A 22,957-nucleotide genomic window follows, 5' to 3' on the forward strand; every position below is an offset into this window, starting at 1 on the left:
AAAGGAAAACTATAGACTAAACGTTATGACAAACTTGATGACTTTTTACTCAGTATTGTGAATTTTCCCTTCATCTGTGGCAACATCCCTTCAGCACCTACGTATGAAGTTTTCAAAACACAACTCATACGTTATGCCAGAGCTTGGCGTGACTCTGCAGACGTTTTGTATCGCACTAGACTTTTTACAATTACGCTTCTGGAACAGGGTTATATTGCACAAGAATGAATTCATCATTACAGAAGTTTTATGCTTGTCATCATGAACTCGTGGATCGTTACGGTGTATCCATCTGCACCATGAAAACTGATTTGTCCAATATGTCATAGTTTTTCTTTCCTCTTTCGTTTACCCCGTACTTGATTTTTCCTAAGCAACTCGGTGGTGTCTCTAGAAAAGAAGAGGACGGACGCTTACCTTGCCTGTGCACCTGGTCAATGCGCCCAGTTTTTAGTGGAGTCTGAGTTGTTTATTTTCTTTTGTTCCTTTGTATGTATTACTTAAGTTATTTCATCTTTTTTGTTGTGTTTGTCTGTTTTCCATGTCTGGCCTTTGTCCCTGGATTATATTCTTTTGATTTCCGCTAGAATCTTGGTTCCCTTGATTACTTTCTCATCCACCAAACCATTTGTCAGGCTTGTCTGTTCCGAACTATATATCATATACCATGTACCACAAATTCCAAATACTGAGCCTCATTTCCATGTATTTAACATGGGGCTACAAAGTTGTAGCTCCTTCGACATACTTCTTTAGAATTCATTGTTGTTGGATTGTGCTTCCCATTTCGATATTTTTGGTTTTGAGTACTTTTTGTTAATAGTTTATTTCAGAATTTTGAAATCACTATGTACTTGATTCTAATGCTACTTGTGAGAGGTTACTCCTTAAAACACGTCTTAAAAAACGGAAATTTTCAATATCTACATGATTACTAGTAGTATTTTTGTATTTATTAAAAAAATATATTTCAATGTCAATAAATCAGATACTGATTTCGCGATGTATCAATTTTTCGCTATTTTCGCTGTGGATAGACAAGTGCCAAATTTGTACCCGCCAGTATTATTGTTAATACTATCTAACGCTAATTATTCTTTGAAACCCTTTACAGTGATATCCGCTGATCTGTTCACATTAAGTGAATCTGCAAAAACTAGCAACCGCAAGAAATATACGTTTACAGTAATAAAGAAGCATTTACTTGGACACTTGTATGTGTTGCAATTTTGGGCACCAGTTTCTTTTGATGGACCGACACAGTTCCTTCCTCCATGTTGTGGTAATGGATTGGTACAACTTCTTGCACGAGTTCTTTGTCTGTTCCCTCCACTACAGCTTCGACTACATGTACTCCATTCAGACCATGAACTATAGGATGTCCAGCCTCCATGTACTGTAAAACCAATAAACACCATAAATGTAATTTATACCAATCAAATTCTAATTTAAAATGGCATGTAGACGGCCGTTTCGCAGCAGATCAAGAGGATAGCGGTTAGAATAGTAATTAAAAAAGATAATCCAGGGTCGAACGTAGACAATCTTGGCGTTGTTGAAGGACCACCGTTTGCTATTTAAACGAATTGTGTGTTAAGGATTGATTTAAGAGCGTTGCGCGCATTATCGTTTGTAAGAAAAGCTATTTGAACAAACGGAACGAGTCTGCTTTATACATAACCAATATTATATGACGCACTTTAACATGCACGGGAAATCAAGAGAACAACGGCTAGAGTGTTAATAAATAGACACAATCCAGGGATAATGACTAGACAAAGATAAAAAAAACATACACATTGTGCTCAATCTGGTCCAACTGCAAACAAATTGTATACCAAACTGCACGCTTGATAGCGATTAAAAACTGCAATATAACTCTTTCGGGGATCAAACCAACAGACTGCTACATTTAAACGTGTGATCTACCACTATACTACTGACAAATGTTTCATAAGAACAAAAATTGTTTTCCTTTAGTGTGATTTAAAAAATCTGATAAGTAATAAAAAGAACAGGATATTACTCGGTTTCTTTCTACATTCATATACGCCATGGTCATTGGTCGTACACCAGTCGCCTGATTTACAAGTGGTCCTAGCTTTGACATTCACCAGTTTGAAAGTTCCATTGATAAAGTTGCATCTCTGTGAGTCGATGCAGTCACCTTTCGGGTATTGGTCGTCAAACTAAAGAATCATACAGATAACCTTGATTCTAATTGAAATACACGGTTTTGGGTTTACAAAGCAGTAAAACGATATTTTAAAAAATGCAAATAGAACAACAAAAAACATATTATCACAATATAGGTTTTAGCGATATTAATATCTATATGACTGAAGCTTTAATGAATTCAAAAACCGTTCAAGTACTTTTATTCATGGGTACTAAATTTCGAGGTAAAGGAAAAAACTTCAGTTCGAAGAGTCGTTAAATCTTTGATTTGACAATTAATTAATAAATTTCCTTTGGTACCCTACCATAAATCACAATACCAGAACAACCACATATAGGAATATATCATGTACCTTTGTTGATTTCGTTCCATTTTGAGTATAAAAATGCATTTTTATTTATATCTCATCTCATATGAATAAAATAACTCATGTTTACGTCTTATATTACCTTATGACTATAAAGAGTTCAAATTCGATAATGAACTATATCTTTTTTAGGTTTGTTCGACATGTACATAACCAATACTTACAGCCAGCTTGGAGAACAATCCATCTTTGTTCAGATCACATGAACCACACTTGTCTAAAGTCACACATTTCCCTCCATTTAAGTAAGTCCTATCAGGGCATGAACAACCATCAACTGGTGGGTCTTTACAGTTACGGTCCGCTTTTGGGTTGTCACATGTATTTGTACAAGATACCGACTCTTTGTATACAAATCCTTCTTTACACTTAAGTGCTTAAATTAAAAACAGTTTTGCTGTATTTACTATCAGAATATCGTCCGTAAAATAGGATTATCAGCTTTGTACATTTCATTCATAATATACTTAAACAAGCTTAGCTAACTCCTCTATACCTAAATAATTATTGGAGATTTCCCATCCTTATAAAGCAAACTGTACAAAGAGTTATTTCATGCTGGTTAACATTCTTACAGCTCTCCAATGTGGTTTTTTATTTCGTTTTTTGTCTTTGTCTGTCGTATATATTCTTGGTTGATTCTAAAAAAACATATTGATTTTATTGCTATGCTTAACCAGTATTTTAATCTTACTGGGTAAGGATAGATAAACGCCTTTCAATAAGAAATACTGTGAATTCTTATAATATGAGATCTATGCAGAATAATAAAGCGCAATGTATATCACATGCTGTATCATCCTAATACATCAACATTAGCGCAAGGGCCTCTGGCCCGAGAGCTGATATTCATCAAGGATGTTACGGCATGTGTACAGATTTACCATGTAGTATACACTTGATTATACATGTAAAAAGAATGTTTATGGTAAACAAGCTATACACGTGACTCCGGAACGATAACAACGATAAAGATATAGAATTTCGAGCCGGGTATGACAAAAGTGCAGCCATGCAATAAAGAGAAGTGAAGAAGATTAGCCATGTGATACAGATGCGTGATAAATGGTGAGACGACACATTTTTGATACATGCAAAACACTTCAGAATTAATCAGAACCAATAACTGTGGTGTAGTTCCTACTTAATGCATGAAAAGTATTTTATGACATAAATTGTATAAAATTGTATTTCAAAACTGCGCGCACTTTCTCAAAAAACATTGCCAAATTTTCCGCATGTACATTAATAAACTCTCTGAAATCTATTTACAAATAAACTGAAGCTGCACAACGTTCAATCAAAAAATGACTTACGACAGAATGTTGCATTTCTCCATTTCACTTGATGTCCATGTTGACTACAAGCCAAAGCAGTGCCCTCCAGTGTCTGACAATGAGAGTCACTTCTATCTGAATAACATACATCAAACTCGCAGCTTGAATACATCTTCGTAAAATCTACTTTCTTTGCGTCCCTGCACTCTTTAAAAGGGCTGTCTTTAGATATCAGTTTTCCACAGAGGTTGTTGGATTTTGCCTTTCTCTTTTCGGCATCCGTACAAGGCTTGGTGCCAACAGTGTTATTGACATTTTCAGTGGCACACCTGTTATTAACAGTAGTAATAGTTGATATTTAAAGTGTATTTAAAACGGTCAGCATTCCAATGGGAACAAACTGTGCTCCTCTACTTGCTGACCTATTCTTTCACTCTTATGAGGCTGACTTTATAGCTGATCTGATCCGAAAGAAAGTACACCGTTCAACAAGATCTTTTAATCTCAGTTTCCTCTATATAGATAACGTATTATCGTTAAACAACCCTAGTTCCGGGGATTTGATACATCGCATCTACCCCAAAGAACTTGAGATAAAGGATACTACAGACACTGTAAAGTAAGCCTCATATCTTGATCTACACTTACAGATCAATGGTAAAGAAAAACTATTGACCAAACATCATGGAAAACGTGATGTGATGACTTTTCATTCAGAACTTTCTTTCATCTGTGGCAACAGCCCTTCAGCACCTCTGTATGCTCATAACACAACTCATACTTTAGGCCAGAGCTTGCCGTAACTGCAAAGACCTTTCGTATCGCGCTAGACTTCTTACAATTAGGCTTCTTGAACAAGGTAATGTTGCTACAAGATTGAAGTCATTACTACAAAAGTTTTATGGTCGTCATCATGAACTCGTGGTTCGTTACGGTGCGTCCATCTGCACCATGAAAACTGATTTGTTCAACCTGTCATAGTTTTCCTTTCCTCTTTCATCTACCCTGGACTTGACTTTTTATGAGCAACTTGGCGGGTGTTTCTAGAATGGCAGAGGACGCACATCCTACCGGTGCACCTGGTCCATGCTTTAAGTTTTTAGTGGAGTCCGAGTTGCTAATTTACTTTTGTTACTTCGCTTTGGCAATACTGTTCACTGGAATTCCCAACAAACCAACTGCGCACCACTTGTTGCAACCTCTTTATGTATTGATATGAATCCCAGTTTAGGGATAGAAAAAATTAAAACCCTTCAAAACAACATTCGCCATCAAATTTTTGGATATTTTGGCTTCTAACAACGATGGCTTCAATATTAATACCAAAGATATACAGATATACATTCTACAGAACTTTCTTTGAATAAAGCAAATTTTGATGAAAAAAAGAATGTCCGTTTCTTGACCATATCAAAATGGTAATACTGAAATATACGATTAAAGGTATGATTTTTCATTCCCTATCGGTTTTTAGATGGTGACGTCCCCTTGTCACCATCATATGGTGTTTGCATATAAAAATTGGTTCGATTTGCTCGTGCTTGTAATAGTTGTTTCGGATTTTAACGATAGAAATCTATATATAACCGAGAAACAACTTCATCAAGGTTTTCGATATCACAGGCTCGCAAAAACATTTTAATTTTTCTCAGCCGATACAAGAAACTCATTCTCAAACACAGATGTACTTGTAAACGATTACGACGTGCGGATATCTCCCACCCTATATTATATGGTAATATACTTTACAAAGCACGGAAAGCTCACCACTCATCCAATAAGTTAAGTTAACCGTTGAACAGGCTAATTCGTAATGGAAAGAGTTATGATATTGATGCCAAATCATTAACCATTGCATTTTTTTGGTATTAATATTGATTTGCTCATATATAGGGTCTTTACACAGAAAATAACAGACTATATTTAAAAGCAGTTTTCGGCACGCTACGGGTTGTGCTCTTATTGTATGACTTACGATGTACCGTAGGTGTGTTTAATTGAGTAATATTTTCGACGGTGGCCAGATCTAAATGGGGGAGGTTGTGATCACGCCATTGTACCTTAACCCCGCCGCATTTTTGCGCCCGTCCCAAGTGAGGAATTTCTGGCCTTTTTAAATATTGTTTCGTTTTCACTTTCAGTTTACTTTTATGTTGCTGTATGAGGATAATTATTTCGCTTTTCATGTATATTATATTTTGGGGGCTAGCTGCAGCCTGCCCTGTGGTGTAAGGGTTCCTCGTCATTCACGAAAGGCCCATGGATGACCTTGAGATGACGATTTTTATCCCAGTGTAGTCGTTGTCTCCGACATATTCACCATATCCATTCTCGTAATATTTTGGTTAATTAAGTACGAGTGTTTACATGATAAACAAACGATAAACAAATACCCCTTAAAGTCTAGGCATTTTCCCTTTTACTATTTTTTTTTTCAAAACTTACATTACTGCTGTATATTCATCATTCAAAACTAATATAATGGTTTATGAATTTAAGTAATGTTCTGCTATGAATGATAATGTTGTAAATATTGCATACTTTAAATCTGGTTGATCAGAATCGTCTTTTACTTTGTAACTGTTTCCAATCTTTGCATATTCCCAACTTCCGACTTTCTCCCCCGACTTCATGCTGTAATCATCGGCGGTTACTTTGTTACAATTTCCACATATACCGGTCAGATTTCCAGCAAAATTATTCACTGGTACCCTGATATTGACAATGTGGACTCCGTCAAATTGCACTCGAATGTCACATTTCGAGTGCACCACAGTAACGTAACTTCCGCTCTCAGTGACCTGGATAGTGTTACCAGCAATTGAAGAAGGAATACTTACTGCTACACCATTTATCTATGATGAAACGTTGGAGTGAAATGTTAAAATACTGTTTCATAATTTAATTTTAGACGAAAGACTCTTCCTGATTAAATATAGAATTTGTCCATCATCTCACAAATTTTGATATGTAACTGTGACGTCATCAACCTTTTTGGATGATTTTGACTTTCATACTAAAAGTATTAAAGTATAAGGAATGACACCTATATTTTTTGGTCTATATGAAGTAACTTCAATGCCTGTGGAGCACACATAAAAATAACCTGCAACGCAGGTTATTTAGTGTGCACTTCATGATTGAGGTTTTTTCTTCATAGACGGAAAAACATATAACAGTCATTTCTTAAACAATAAATATTGCCTTGATATTTATTGTTAATGAGAGATTATTGATTCAACTTACATACATTGAATAAATAAACATTTCAAGAATTAAATGAAACTTTGACTATGACAAAACCACGAAATTTAGTTCCATAAAAGTAATTAAAAATGCGATTACAGCAAATATATTTCAGCATACTTCTATTCTAAATAGTTAAGGCTGGGTTGAAATATCTTTCAAGAACTGTCGCTTTCTTCCACTCGTTATTGAGGCAAAATAATTTGCTATTAAGTAAAATTTAGGCCACAGATGCATGTTAAATAAAAGCAAACATGTTATAGTATTCTATGAATATCATTTTGATTTCGAAATAGTAATAGTGTGCACTTTACTTTTTCTTCTGTCTCAAGTTGATAATGTTCTTAATTATACAAAATAGACCCTGGTTATGACCGTACCTTTCTGCCATTGAAAGACAATTGTTTTTAAAGGATGCAGTATCACCTACCATTACTGAGCCACCTTTTAAAATTCGAACTTGTGTTGAACCCATGTAGAAATCTATCATCCGTGTCCAGGAGACCGTAGAATATCTAGAACGTTTCTCATTTTTCGTTTCTACCCTGAATTCACAGGAATCGTCAGGATCGGTCGATTGCCAAAGTGTGTACTTACAAGTACCCATGAAATGTATAACAGCGCCATCTGGTGTGTAGTAATGAGGATCTCCAGATCCAGAACATGTACAGTAACCTGAAGAAAATACAGCCTTATTCTAAAACTCACTGTCATATTAACGGAATATACCAAAATCAGTAAGACTTCTAAACTCCATTTGTTTAAGAAAAACATGTTATTTTATTACATATTGCTTCAAAATCTTCAACAAACAAAATACATTACTTGGACACTTGAAAGTGTTGCAACTTTGGACTGTCGTTTCCTTTGCCAGACCGACACAATTGTTTCCACCATGTTGTGGAATAGGGTTAGTACAACTTCTATCACGAGATCTCTGTCTATTCCCTCCACCACAACTGTAACTACATGTACTCCATTCTGTCCAAGGGCCATAATTAGTCCAACCACCATGTACTGTTAAATGAACACATTGTTTAGAACTATGGGGGAAAAGACAATTTAAAATAAGTTCTATTAAACATTTGTTTAAGAATTATTCCTTACAGTTATTCAGCGATAATTAAATATAGTGTTACGCCTTAATATTTCCAGTTTTTTTTTTAGAAAGAGGCAATTGAATCCAATAGGTTATTTGTTGAAATAGCTCTACATAACGTGCTGTTTACAGTAATTCACAACTTGGCGCCTTTTTGTATACATTAGCAGCACGTTTAGTGTAAAAGAAGTTACTACCACATTTTAAAAAGATATAGTTTGATACGGATCGGGAGTCGCAATTTAGTTAAACAAGAAAATACAAGATTCAACTAGTAAGACACATTTCGATCAGCACATTTGATTGGTATGCAAATTACTGTGATAAATTCTTTGAAAAATAACAGTGTTACTTGGTTTCTTTCTGCATTCATATACTCCGTGGTCATTGGTCGTACACCAGTCTCCTGTTTTACATATGCTCTTAGCTTTGACAGTCACCAGCTTGAAAGTTCCGTTTATAAAGTTGCATTTTTGTGAGTCGATGCAATCTCCTTTTGGATATTGGTCATCAAGCTAGAGAACCACATATTGTGTATAAGTAAACATTTTCAATGTGAATTGATTGGCCAATAAGACAGGTATCAAAATAAAATATGACTAGTCCTTCCAGGACAAGAAAATGCATATGGAAAAAATGCATATAAAAATATCGAATAAATCATTTCATTTTGTTACCGATATATATTATCCCAAATAAAAATCAACCAACAATCTATCCTACCAACACTACCTCTAAACTTTGCCATATTACTATAAAGAACTATAAACAAAACGCTCGCTTTTTATTGTTCTTTATCTGTTCTATAGCAAATGCGCAGAATATTTACAGAGCAAACTAAGATTGACCTAAACAACAGTAAATAAAGATAAAGATCGAAACCGGTCACAAAAATGTATTCAATTTTTATAAGGCAATCGGAAATTGTATAAAAAGACATTTTAGTTTTTCGTATTTTAGAAAAAAATTTACCATCCTACGAACAGTCCCGTTCTAAGTAAAAACTATCGTAGGGAAAGAGAGGAGTACTGGATACACAGACTAGGTACTGCAATACCTTACGGATGAAATGACAACATCAAAAGCATAGGAAACATTTCAAGCCAATATAACAATAGCATGAATGTGATGAATTTATTTGACAAAAATCCAAGACGGGAAAGGAGTCATGGCCATCGCCACTGTACGTCACCTAAGTTACATGATGTCTCCATAGATGGCCTCCTTCCTTTCATACAAAAACCTCTTGGACTTCATCACATTAGAACCAAACTTTATTCTATACCTCTCACTCTACTACACTCCCTTTACAAAACAAGTCTTGACACTCCTGTTTCTGACCCCACCTCATCATTATACAGACTTATTGCCATCATTTTGGATATTGGTTTCAACAGACTCTTTAAACCAGTTTGTGTGAAAAGTCAAGATGAAGAAAAACGATCATTTCTTCCACTACCGTTTGTCAACAAAAGTATAGATGCAATTAATTTGGCTAACATCCTCCATCACAAAAACGTTACCAACAAAATTCCCCCATATTTCAAAGACAAATCCATACCAATTATTTCATATTCCTATACTTCACCCATTGCATCCAAAATTTTCAATTATAAAAGGTTATTGCAGAACCTCGAGATTTGGATTCAAGGCTAAACCACCTGACTGTTCTTGCAAAAGCTCTCCATTCAAATATGATCCTTCTGGTCACGTCGTTACGGGAGATTTAACCATTATCAAAAACGAATCTCTAAGAAATATCCTTTCTAAAGGTCCCAAGTACCGTGAACCACGCTCCATAAATTGGAATTATAATTTAATAGTTCTTATGGATGCCGTCGAGGACTATGCAAGAAAATGGATAAAACGAGAACAAGAAGACATTGATTCTCTGTCAGAGTGGTTAAAGGCCGTGAGGTCCTTAATTTTGAAACGAATGTTTTAAGTAGGTCAATGAGTGCCAAGACTACATCAGTTTTCAAAGGCCCCGATGTAGCAAAAATATTGTCTACTATACATGACAAATATCTTGTCGTACCAGCAGACAAAGCCCAAAACAACATTGTTTTTGTCTGCAAAACGTTTTATATCCAATGTTTATTATCAGAGGTAGACGTAGAAAATAACAGCAGTGATAAGACCTATACTGCTACCACTCTCTCCAAAGAAGAGATTGTGGAAAACCATAAATCTGTGCTATCCTTTTTTGGTCTCTCTACCAAGGACGATGATTGTGATTTACTGTCTATGTACTGGATTCCTAAACTTCACAAGAATCCATACAAACAACGTTTCATAGCTGGATCTGCAAAATGTACCACCAAACCTCTTTCAAAACTTTTAACTTCTATACTCACAACTGTTAAAGAGGGTTTGCAGTCCTACCACAACACTTGTTACTCCCGTAGTGGTATTAATTCAATGTGGATTCTGAAAAATTCGAAAGATCTTTTGAAGACAATCAGTTCAAGACTATTATCTGAATATAATAGCTTTGAAACCTATGATTTTTCAACATTGTATACTTCTATTCCCCATACTCAGTTAAAATTCCGACTTAAAAACATTATACATCGTTGTTTTTCAAAAAAAGATGGTGCACCTAGATACAAATATATAGTTCTTGGTAGAGATTCCTCATACTTTGTAAGAAATAATTCCAAATCATCTTCCAAATATACAGAGGAAGATGTTCACAAAATGCTGGAATTCTTAATTGACAACATATTTGTCCAGTGTGGTGGACGTGTTTTTTAACAAACGGTCGGCATTCCAATGGGAACAAATTGTGCTCCTTTACTTGCTGACCTATTTCTTCACTCTTATGAGGCTGACTTTATAGCTGATTTAATCAGAAAGAAAGAATATCGTTTGGTTAGATCCTTCAATCTCAGTTTCCGCTACATACATGACGTATTATCTTTAAACAATTCTAATTTCGGGGATTTTATACATCGCATCTACCCAAAAGAACTTGAGATAAAGGATACTACAGACACTGTGAAGTCAGCCTCATATCTTGACCTACACTATTGACCAAACTTTACGACAAACGTGATGACTTTTCGTTCAGAATTGTCAACTTTCCTTTCATCTGTGGCAACATCCCTTCGGCTCCTGCGTATGGAGTGTTCATATCACAACTCAAACGTTATGCCAGAGCTGGCCGAAACTACGCAGACTTTTTGTATCGCGCTAGAACTCAAACAAAATAGGCTTCTGGAACAGGGTTATGTTGCTAAATGATTGAAGTCATCACTACAGAAGTTTTATGGTCGTCATCATGAACTCGTGGATCGTTATGGTGTATCCATCAGCACCATGAAAACTGATTTATTCAACGGGTCATAGTTTTCCTTTCCTCGTTTGTCTACCCCGGACTTGACTTTTTATGAGCAACTCGGCGAGTGTTTCTAGAAAAGCAGAGGACGCTTACCCTACCGGTGCACCTAGTCCATGCTCCCAGTTTTTAGTGGAGTTCGAGTTGCTCATTTACTTCTGTTGCTTTGTGTGTATGATTTTAGTTGCTTTGTGTTCTTTGTTGTATGTGTCTGTTTTCCATGTCTGGTCTTTTTCCCTGGACTGCATTCTTTTGATTACCGCTATAACCTTGGTTCCCTTGATTACTCTTTCATAAAGCATACATAAATAATTATCGTTGATTTTCATAACCTAGTTATTAAAACACTTTGATTCGAATCTTAAGTAACAAACATGCTAATCGATGTTTCATGATACGCTTGTTAAACGAATAGCACAAAACTATCAAATTCGACTTACTCGAATACAACTTGTAAAATCTATACCAAGATATAACATGACTGAGTAAAATAGCACAGAACAAATCTGAAAATTTCAATAAAAACTGGTAGCCGGTTCCCCAGCAGTTGTAACCAGTAGGTAGCTCCGAGTCAAGACAAAATGGTAGTCTTTCCGACACGTATTTACCGGGGACTTCAACGACAAAGGATGGTTGTTATGATGGTATCATTAATTTTCCTTTTTAATTAAAACAAATACTATACAAAACGATAGCCGACGCAGTAAAACTTTACTTCTAAGTTTCTACATTTCTTTCAAAGAAATAACACATGGCACATCATTTCAAATTTTCGATACCGTTTTTTTTTTTTCGAACGCCACTAAGTTATCAGTATTTGGCCAATCGGGAAACAGAATTGACTTGCGTTTCCATAGAAAAGCGTCCTTAAGGTCAAAGAGTAAAAAGCGAAACTATACCGACTGCGTCGGAAAAATAATGTTGATTTCGCAACATCATACCCATTTTACGTTACTTTTTTTATTTAGTAGGTTACAGATAAATTGAGTTACATTCAAGTAGTATACTAACAGCTAGCTTCGAGAACAATCCATCTTTTTTTAGATCACAGGAACCACACTTGTCCAAAGTCACACATTTTCCTCTACTCAAGTAAGTCTTATCAGGGCAGGTACAGCCATCAACCGGTGGGTCTTTACAGTTACGATCTGCTGATGGGTTGTCACATGTATTGGTACACGAAACGGACTCTTTGTACACAAATCCATTGTTACATTTTAAGGCTGTCAATAGAAACAATAATTAACCCGTATTTATTATTAGAGTATTCTTTTTTTCTAGCAAGTTAATTATTTCATACCTTAATGACAATTTGAAATACTAAAGTTGTAAAATAGCAAATGGTTACTTTGCAACAAGATTGAAGCCATCACTACAAAAGTTTTTTGGTCGTCATCATGAACTCGTGGATCGTTACGGTGTATCCATCTGCACCATGAAAACTGATTTGTTCAACTTGTCATAGTTTTCCTTTCCTCTTTCGTCTACCTTGGACTCGATTTTTTATGAGCAGCTCGGCGGGTGTTTCCAGAAAAGCAGAGGACGCTTACCCTACCAGTGTACCTGGTCCATGCTCCCAATTTTTAGTGTAGTCCGCTCATTTATTTTTGTTACTTTGTATGTATTATTTTAGTTACTTTATGTTCTTTGTTGTGTTCGTCTGTTTTTTTATGTCTGGTCTTCGTCCCTGGATAACATTATTTTGATTTCCGCTGGAATCTTGGTTTCCTTGATTACTCTTTTAAGGAGTGTGCAGAGCGTTGTTTGCGTTTTCATGCTTTCTTTACCCAGGCTTTATAACAGGAAAATAAACCTTGTTGATACTTTTTATGTGTGTTTTTCTTTTGCTGCATGTATTTGTGTTGATAAATGACTCACTAAAAGAATACTTTACAAGCGTTTGAAATCTTTTTAAAAAAAATAATGAAAATATCATATATGTGATATATCATATATGTGATACATCAAACGTTGGGTCAACATCATTCTTTTCATTTGTACGATTACGTAACAAAAACAGTAAACATAAACACTTTGTTCAGTGTTTGAGTATACATCTGATCTTCTAACTAGAATGATTTGAATTGCACTTACGACAGAATGTCGCATTTCTCCATTTCACAAGATAACCATGTTGACTACAAGCCAGAGCCGTGCCCTCTAGTGTCTGACAATTGGCGTCACTTCTGTCTGAAGAGCAAACATCAAATTCGCAGCTTGAATACATCTTCGTAAAGTCAACTTTCTTTGCGTCCCTGCATTTGTTAAAAGGACTGTCACTGGATATTAGTTGGCCACAGAACTTGTCTGACTTTGCCTTTTCCTTTTCAGCATCAGTACACGGTTTGGGATCTTTGATTAATTTTGTATTCTCTTTAGCACAGCTGTATAAATTGAAGTTTATAACATGATCAAGTAAAATGTAATGGATATTATTTGTCAAAAGTTCTTTCCTGAATTCTGTTTTGCACTTGAAAGTTTTTGAAATTATTCCTTTTCATTATGAATTTTGCTCTTTCAAGGGCAATCCAATGATAAGCATCAGAAACATTATGGAAGCATGGACAAATTTTAATACAAATATGCTATCATCTCAACCAGACACAGATGCACTACCGTTAACGGTAAATAAGAAATACAAAATAGTTCAAATTATCAAATAATTATTTCAGAAAGCAGAAAGCCATTAACAAAACGTTAAATGAACACAATTCATGTTCCAATTAAGTTCTCCAAATAAATGAAAGCAAAAAGTTGATAGTTGAAAGAAGAAATGAATACTGACATTACATTGAAGAGGAGGAGGAAACCATGGAAAAAACATGTCCGACAACATAGAAAGTCTATATTGTATGAAGAACAATTTACATACATCATCAGAGAACTCAATAAACACAAAATGGAAACGTAATTTACTGTTAAAACAAATGATTTGCCAAGACACATCGAGGTCGAATATTTCATATAATGAACCGATCACAAGAATTCGGCAAATACATATCAGTAAGAGACATCTAATAGCAAATGACATACTTTAAATCTGGTTGATCAGAATCGTCTTTTACTTTATAACTGTTTCCAATCTTTGTGTACTCCCAACTTCTAACTTTCTCTCCCGACTTCGTGCTGTAATCATCGGCGGTAACTTTATTACAATTACCACAGATACCGGTCAGATTTCCGGAAAATTTGTTCTCTGGCACCCTGATATTAACAATATGTACTCCATCGAACTGCACTCTAAGATCACATTTCGAGTGCACCACTGTAACGTAACTTCCACTTTCAGTGACCTCGATAGTGTTGTTAGCAGTCCATGCAGGGATACTTACTGCTACGCTATTTATCTTGACGAAAATTACAACATGCGTTTTATATATCTACTAAATGCTAGAGAAATAATTATAAACTATATATGGTTGTTTTTTTAAGTACCTGTGATTTAAACCCGTTTTTTTCCGTAATGCAAAAATGTTTTGCTGCAATATACCCAGCCTTTGAAGTTTGGATTCCCATCAGCTAAACCTTAGTTTATTTTTCTCAAATATCGTTTGGCTAGATCCTTCAATCTCAGTTTCCGCTATGTAGATGACGTATTATCTTTAAACAATCCTAATTTTGGGGATTTGATACATCGCATCTACCCAAAAGAACTTGAGATAAAGGATACTACAGACACTGTGAGGTCAGCCTCATATCTTGACCTACACTTAGAAATAGATGGTAAAGGAAAACTATTGACCAAACTTTACGACAAACGTGATGATTTTTCATTCAGAATTGTCAAATTTCCTTTCATCTGTGGCAACATCCCTTCGACTTCTGCGTATGGAGTGTTCATATCACAACTCATACGTTATGCCAGAGCTTGCCGAATCTACGCAGACTTTTTGAATCGCGCTAGAACTCTAACAAATAGGCTTCTGGAACAGGGTTATGTTGCTACAAGATTGAAGTCATCACTACAGAAGTTTTATGGTCGTCATCATGAACTCGTGGATCGTTATGGTGCATCCATCAGCACCATGAAAACTGATTTATTCAACGGGTCATAGTTTTCCTTTCCTCGTTTGTCTACCCCGGACTTGACTTTTTATGAGCAACCCGGCGCTACCGGTGCACCTGGTCCATGCTCCCAGTTTTTAGTGGAGTCCGTGTTGCTCATTTGCTTTTGTTACTTTGTATGTATGATTTTAGTTACTTTATGTTGTGTATGTCTGTTTTCCATGTCTGGTCTTTGTCCCTGGATTACATTCTTTTGATTACCGCTATAACCTTGGTTCCCTTGATTACTCTCTCATTCATTGCATTCAAAACTATATTTATAGTTTCAAACTTATTGGTGATAATTTAAAACATCAAAGGGTCATGAACCCAATTTTTGGCCAATATTTCCAATGAAATATAGTAGGGTTCTTAAGTACAGAAAATACAAATCATACATGATATACATTTATAAATTATCAAAGCTGTGTCCTTCTTTGTACAAAATGCGGCAATATTGAAGTACGTTTGCCGAAATCGATGAATATGTTATTGAAGCATTATTACCTCATCAGGCCGAAGGCCATGTGAGCTTTTGCCAACACTTGGCGTCCAACGTCGTCCGTCGTCATTACCATTTTTTGTTTCAAAACCCCTCTGACATAACTTGACTAAATTTGGTATGAATGTTTCATGGGGTATCCTGCATAGAACTGATGTGGGGATTTATGATCCGTCGAAAAACATGGCTGCTGTTACCAAAAATAGAACATAGCGGTCAGGCCGTTGTTTTTTGCTCCAAAACTGTTAGGTTAAGCCAAATTCTTTCAATAGCTGAAATGATCTTCATTGCTAGGCCTACAAAAGTCTTTATGGATAAAGTTGTCAGACAACTCATTGTAAGAGTTATTGCCCTTGAAAAGTTTTCAGCCAAAATCTTGAAAACTATGATAGATAGAAACTTTCAATTGCTGAAATAATCCTTATGATAAGTCCTACTATGTCTTCTTGAGTGAGCAATTCAGGCTCTTGGGAGCCTTTTGTTATTGCAAAGGTTTACTGCTAAAGGTATCATGTGTAAGCAAGACTGTTGCATTACTAAATATGAAAGTAACTGACAATGAACCTGCAGTCAAACAACAATTTGAATCATTGCATACCATTATGTATTATTCATTGTTTTCCATAACTGAATTCGAACTCCGTAATCATTATTCACTTACCAATACATTTCTTCCCTGTAGTATCCGGACCTGTGTGTTCCCAGTGTAGAAATCTATCATACGAGTGTATGCAACATGGGTATAACCGTATCGTCGTTCATTTTTTGTTTCCACCCTGAATTCACAGGAATCATTAGGGATGGTCGATTGCCACAGTGTGTATTTACAAGTACCCATGAAATGAATGACAGCCCCATCTGGTGTGTAGTAATGAGGATCTCCTGATCCAGAACATGTACAGTAGCCTGAAGAATATACAGTATTTTCCTTTGGATATTTGTAAATGACAAACAGTGATTGTAACCAAACGTACCCCTTTATTTTTTCAGAATTTAGTTTAATAAAAATATAAATTAACATACCATACTAAACAATTAGAAAGCAAAGAAGAAGATAACAAAATTACTTGGACACTTGAATGTGTTGCAGTCTTGGAAGTCTGTCTCTTTTGCCAATCCATTACATTTGTTTCCACCGTGTTGTGGCTTTGGGTTAGTACAACTTCTAGCACGAGTCCTCTGTCTAAGTCCTGCACCACAACTGTAGCTACATGTACTCCATTCTGACCAAGAATCATAGGCCGTCCAGTTACCATTAACTACCACGATATGAATAAATCATGATCCATAGTATGTTCGAACCTTTTTTTCAATAATTAGGACCATGTGGAATGCAAATTTTCAAAATACAATTGTAGCATTCTACTTTGAACTTTTATCTGTTTATCGTTTCAAGATACTTAAATTTGATTATATCTGATTATCCGTCAAAACCGTTTGATAAATTAACGTTTGATATACAATAAAAACAAAGAAAACTTTGTACATATTTTGGAAATCAATTTAACCAGTTGCTTGAATGAGTTTGAAATATAAATTTATAGCAAACCCAAAAAACCAAAGTGTCAAGGGAAATATCCACACGGAGACGAGCAATACAAATCAAAAAAACAAAAAGGAAAAAAGAAAAAAAATGATTAAAAAAGTGAGTTCTTGTTTCTTAGAAGATACTCGCTGTGTTGCTCGATAAAGTTCATGTCTGGTAAAGAAGAAGAAAATCTTGACAGATATATTTCACAAGTCTGTCTGGAAACAGATACAGAATAACTGGGTCATTGTGAAAGGCTATTGAGAAAAGTGACTATTTTCATGTTTATCAGTTTGTTGTTATCTCTGCTAGTAGACGTTCTGATCCGAGAAATACATTCGCCCATTTATATTAAATACCTATTTTCTGTAGCTGTTGCTAGTTTCTGTTTTTTTTTATTTTTTTTATTGCAGTTACTCACTAGGACAAGGTATATTTTTGTTGCAACCTCTATGAAATGTATGCGTCTTTGGAACTTTCTGTGAACAAGGTTTTCCACCATGCTTAGGTCCAATACATTTATTGTAACGTATTCTTTTCTGTACACCACTTTCGCATGTTTTCGAGCAAGCATCCCATTGCAGCCATGATCCCCATTCCCAATATCCATGTTCTGGTATCAAACACAGACTTTATTATTTAATTTTCGACACAATATACAGCGACGTATCTATAAATTTTCTATCATTAATCACATAAAGAAGACGCACATTACTTATCTAATAAAAAAGGCTTGCAACCTACACTTTAACACCTATGGATTTCCAACTTTGAGATAAAATATTGAATTTCAAACGTCGGAAACGATTTTATTATTAAAAGGTCATTCGTTGTATGAAATTAAAATAATAAGAAAACGAGTTATAAAAGTACTCTATTGTACGAAGTTTTCTCAAGAAATGACAGACGCAACAATGAACGAACACTTGGCACTTACGTGGTTTTTTGACACAGTTGTAAACTCCAACGCTGTTTGGCTTACACCATTCATCACTATTACATGATCGTGAAGCTTTAGACAATACTAGTGTGAATACTCCATTAACTGTTTTGCATTTCTGTTTGTTTATACAATCGCCTTGCGGATACACTTCGTCCACCTATGAAAGGTAACAGTTTTTTTTTATTCGATAATTCTTATAAGTCAATTTTAAACGAAGCAAAAAACTGTATTACAAATATTTTTTCACTTTGTTTTAACATCATTTTATAATGTCAATGGATTAAATTGTTTTTATTAACCAGGTTTGGGTGATCTACATAACAATAAAATGTTTTTTCTTAAATAACATTTACTGCCAACTTTGTAGATATTCCACTAATGGTGAGGTTACACGTGCCACATTTATCTATGGTTACACACTTTCCACCACTAAGGTAAGTATTATCTGGACAGCCGCAACCATCGACTGGTGGGTCTTTACACTGTCGGTCAGCAAAGGGATTCTCACACGTATTAGTACAAGATATAGACGTCTTATAGATAAAGTCTCCAACACATTTCTTGGCTACAAAATGACAATTTTCCTGTTTATATTAGTGTCGATCAAAGTGTTTGTACTATTGCTGCAGATTTGGTTAATTTCGATAACAGAACAATAACACATGTTAAAAATACGTTTTTGACGATATTGTCAGCAAAAAGACTAGATTAAGTGTCAAACCATATCTTCAAGAATTTAAGGCCAAACATATAAAAAATGAAGATTGCAAATTAACTAATACAAAAAAAAAATACCATGTGTCACCATTTCAGCAATTTCAAAATTCATGAAGTAAACTAAAGCCTTACGACAAAAACTTGAAGTTCTCCATGTGACAAAATATCCATGTTGGCTGCAAGCTAACGCAGTACTTTCCAGTGTTTGGCAGTTAACGTCTTTCTTATTAGAAGAACAAACGTCAAACTCACACCCGGAATACATTTTTGAAAAATCGACTCTCCCTGAATCTCGACAAGCTCTGAATGGACTTGAATCAGAAACTAGATAGCCACAATACTTGTTCGATTTTGCAAGTTGTTTCACCCTATCACTACATTTTCCAGGGTCTTCAGCATCAGCGCAACTGTAAATATAGAAAAGTATACAGTTTATGAAATCTATCCTCTTATTTAGATTACTGGGGCTAGTGGTCTAGAGCGTGTGGTGGATTTAGTGCAGACGGGTTTGCAATAGGTGTAAGAGCAGATGAGGGTTTCGAATGCCGTTGAGGGAGCGACCTAAGACTTCATTTTATTATATGACATTATTAGCCGTAGATTATACTTTTTCACAAAACAATGCATACTTAGCATTCGGCAAATCTGAGTTATCAGGAATCTTGTAGCTGTTCCCTAACTTAGCATATCCTCCCCATCCCAAGGCTGACACGTCTTCCCCTGTTTTAGTCTTGTAGTCATCCGACTGAACTCCATTACAGTTCCCACAAATTCCAGTCAAGTTACCACCAAAACGCTCCTCGGGAACTTTTATATCTACCATGTGATTGCCATCAAACTGGACCCGGATGTTGCATATAGAGTGTACGACAGTTACAAAGCTACCACTCATAGTAACTTGAACAATATTATTTGACGTCGAAGCAGGAATACGAATTGCAACACCATTTATCTAAAATGTGCAAAAACATGTATATAAAGATAGCGGAGGCGAAAGTTCGAGTGGCGTTTTGAAAAATCGAAGTAAGAAATTCAGCATATCTTACTTCATACTAATGTATTATGAAAGAATTCATTTACTTGTACTTATTATATAGATAGCAGTGATTTATCGATTTATCCCCAGTGTAATAAATTTCGATAATTCACACTGTGAAATAAATTCAGTGATTTCACTCTCGGACTTTCTCCCGCCAAAATGTCACAACTTTGATATCAATCCGCCGTTCACACAAGAAATTTATGTTGAAAATAACAAAGATTAATAGAGGAAATCTGTATAATAAATAGGATAATAAACTGGTTATCGTGAATAACAAAAATATGATCACTCATGTCTAGAAGCAGTAAGATTTAACTCGTGCGGGGATCAAGTTCCGCACACTCGTTAGATCAAGGCGTTCTTCGGCACTCGTGATCATATTTTGGTTATTCACACTTTCCAATAAATTATTCTATTATTATTCTGTTTACCAGTATGTGTTAGTCACTTTACCTTATATCAGCACTGAATCCCAAATACTATTTCCTTTTCTGCAATTAGTTCAAATAAACTTATATTACTGCAAATAAGTGTTGCTTTAAAAAGTTTCTTCAAAACTGTGGAAAAAACGTACCAAAGTAGTACCTCCTTTCAGAATGCGGACATTGGTATCACCTATGTAGAAATCAATCATACGTGTGTAGGCAACACGTGTGTTACCGTATCGCCGTTCATTCTTAGTTTCGACTCTAAAGGCGCATTCATCATCTTGGGATACAGATTTCCAGAGCGTGTATTTACATGTGCCCATAAAATGTATTTCAGCTCTATCAGGTGTGTAGTAGTGGGGATCCCCAGAACCAATACATGTACAGTAACCTGGAATGTTAAAAAATAACATTTAAATATGCGTCTGGGGCTGTAAATTCCGTTGATGTGGATAAGGCAGCTGCCTCCAACATCTTTCCAGCATTTCTTTATGAACTTAATGATAGATATAGAACTATGAAATGAATGAAGTACACTCTACTTTGTTATTCTAAGTGATACGGTAAAATTGTAACCAACAGTTTGATGACTTGCCATCGCATGATTTGATTTACACATGTTAATGCTTGATTACACAAGAAAACAATGCAATCCCCCAAGCACGTAAATGCGGGACTTGTATTAACAACTGCATATGTTCATGCCTGTTCGTACGCTTGAATGTCTATAAACATTTTTGAATAGCATTTTAAGCTTTTACTGAGGGAGAAATGTGTTTTCATATTTAGCGTGCAGCTTTATCTTAATAAGTCGTTGAAATGTTGTCCTTATTTCTAGTGCTGAAGCATTGGGTAGTGTATTTTTATTACAACGTTATGGAAGTCTTTGTTTTTGCACAAAATTTTCTCACTGTATGTCACTGTTAATTGTTTAAGGTATAGGTTGCTTATTTTTAATTCAAAATAACTGCGCTTTTAATGTCTCTATCCTTTTAGAAGCTCCGTTGAAAAAAAAGTCTTTAATCTTTGTTTTAGTCGGGGAAAATCATCTAACAAAATCAATTCAAATGAATTTGGCCGAAAAATAAATTACGATCAAGCTTTAGGCATACCAACAAAAAAGACATTAAATTTATATTAGGATGAAGAGAAAACAACTGTTTCAAGAGAAAAGCAATTAACTAATCTCGAGACTAAAGTATTCAACAAACAATTTACTAAAAAGTAAACATGAGAAATAATGAAAAATGTACCCTTTTGGAACAAATCGATGGCAATCAAGAAACATTGTCCATTAAAAGAGTAAACAGGGACACCAAGATTTTAACTGTTTATTACCTATTGTTGTTTCTAGCATGTGAGAATAATTTAATTTTGCCATTTCAACCAAAAAAAAAAAAAAAAGAAACAAAAAAGAAAAACTAACTAAATAATTAATGATAATGTCACTTAAAGCGATTCAATAAATGATACAATGGTAAAGACCAAATACTGTAAATGATTACACGAAAACGACATTTACTTGGACACTTGAATGTGTTGCATGACTGTCTAACTATCTCTTTGTCCTTTCCAGTACATCTAGTCCCACCATGCTTTGGTGCAGGATTTGTACAGCTTCTTGTGTGATATCTCTCCCTCTGTCCACCGTCACATGACTTACTACACACACTCCATGCAGACCAAGATGTAAACACGGACCAGCCACCATTTACTGACAATAACAATGATTAAAAAAATTATACTTATTGTTATTTTATAACGTATAAATGTAGAGAACTTATGCTGTTTACACCGTAAACCTGGTAAGTGGTTTATTTAGGATGACTGTTATATTAATTTTTTGTCTATAAGAAATAACCTCGGTCACGTGGTGAACATTAAATAAACTGCTACGCAGGTTATTTTCAAATAAATTAAAATGAGACAAATACTGTAATCTGATTGGTTAAAATAATTTTGTTATATCTCCATGGATAGAACAAATATTGACTCGCCCCTATTCAGTTAAATTCAGAGCTACTTTTATCTTGTTTAAAGATAAAAATATGTTTTAAAATTAATTAATAAATGTTATTTCTCAATAGACAAAATTTTTATTATTGCCAATTCTTAAGTGTTAAGGTATTTTCAAATAGGCAGGGGGAAATATAACAGTCATTCCTCATAATTTCATTTTCGTATCAAACGTAATCGACTAAATCATTAAATTAGGTTCTTGATGCCACAGTTACATTACAATTTG

At 35.1% G+C, this 22,957-nt stretch overlaps 1 protein-coding gene across 2 annotated transcripts in view; it reads right to left on the reverse strand.

Annotated features, from left to right (window-relative positions):
* The window catches only part of LOC148627863 (IgGFc-binding protein-like), a 54,545-nt gene that overhangs the window by 18,644 nt on the left and 12,944 nt on the right, over positions 1-22,957 (reverse strand). Inside the window, exons 9-28 of one of the 2 annotated variants that reach the window (XM_088580687.1) lie at positions 22,235-22,426; positions 20,859-21,103; positions 19,872-20,194; positions 19,375-19,649; positions 18,879-19,090; positions 18,520-18,682; positions 18,004-18,195; positions 17,122-17,313; positions 16,716-16,960; positions 14,542-14,855; positions 13,603-13,892; positions 12,520-12,731; positions 8,521-8,683; positions 7,895-8,086; positions 7,500-7,744; positions 6,365-6,678; positions 3,863-4,152; positions 2,711-2,922; positions 2,027-2,189; positions 1,205-1,396 (exon numbers count right to left, since the gene is read on the reverse strand). In XM_088580687.1, coding sequence (XP_088436813.1) covers positions 1,205-1,396; positions 2,027-2,189; positions 2,711-2,922; positions 3,863-4,152; positions 6,365-6,678; positions 7,500-7,744; positions 7,895-8,086; positions 8,521-8,683; positions 12,520-12,731; positions 13,603-13,892; positions 14,542-14,855; positions 16,716-16,960; positions 17,122-17,313; positions 18,004-18,195; positions 18,520-18,682; positions 18,879-19,090; positions 19,375-19,649; positions 19,872-20,194; positions 20,859-21,103; positions 22,235-22,426 — 4,626 coding nt within the window. The remainder of the gene's footprint in view (positions 1-1,204; positions 1,397-2,026; positions 2,190-2,710; positions 2,923-3,862; positions 4,153-6,364; positions 6,679-7,499; positions 7,745-7,894; positions 8,087-8,520; positions 8,684-12,519; positions 12,732-13,602; positions 13,893-14,541; positions 14,856-16,715; positions 16,961-17,121; positions 17,314-18,003; positions 18,196-18,519; positions 18,683-18,878; positions 19,091-19,374; positions 19,650-19,871; positions 20,195-20,858; positions 21,104-22,234; positions 22,427-22,957) is intronic. The other variant, XM_088580695.1, reaches the window with a different exon arrangement.

Source organism: Perna viridis, chromosome 1, assembly GCF_037379345.1.
Source record: "Perna viridis isolate PV_CMFRI_1.1 ecotype Kerala chromosome 1, ASM3737934v1, whole genome shotgun sequence".
Lineage (NCBI taxonomy): Eukaryota > Metazoa > Mollusca > Bivalvia > Mytilida > Mytilidae > Perna > Perna viridis.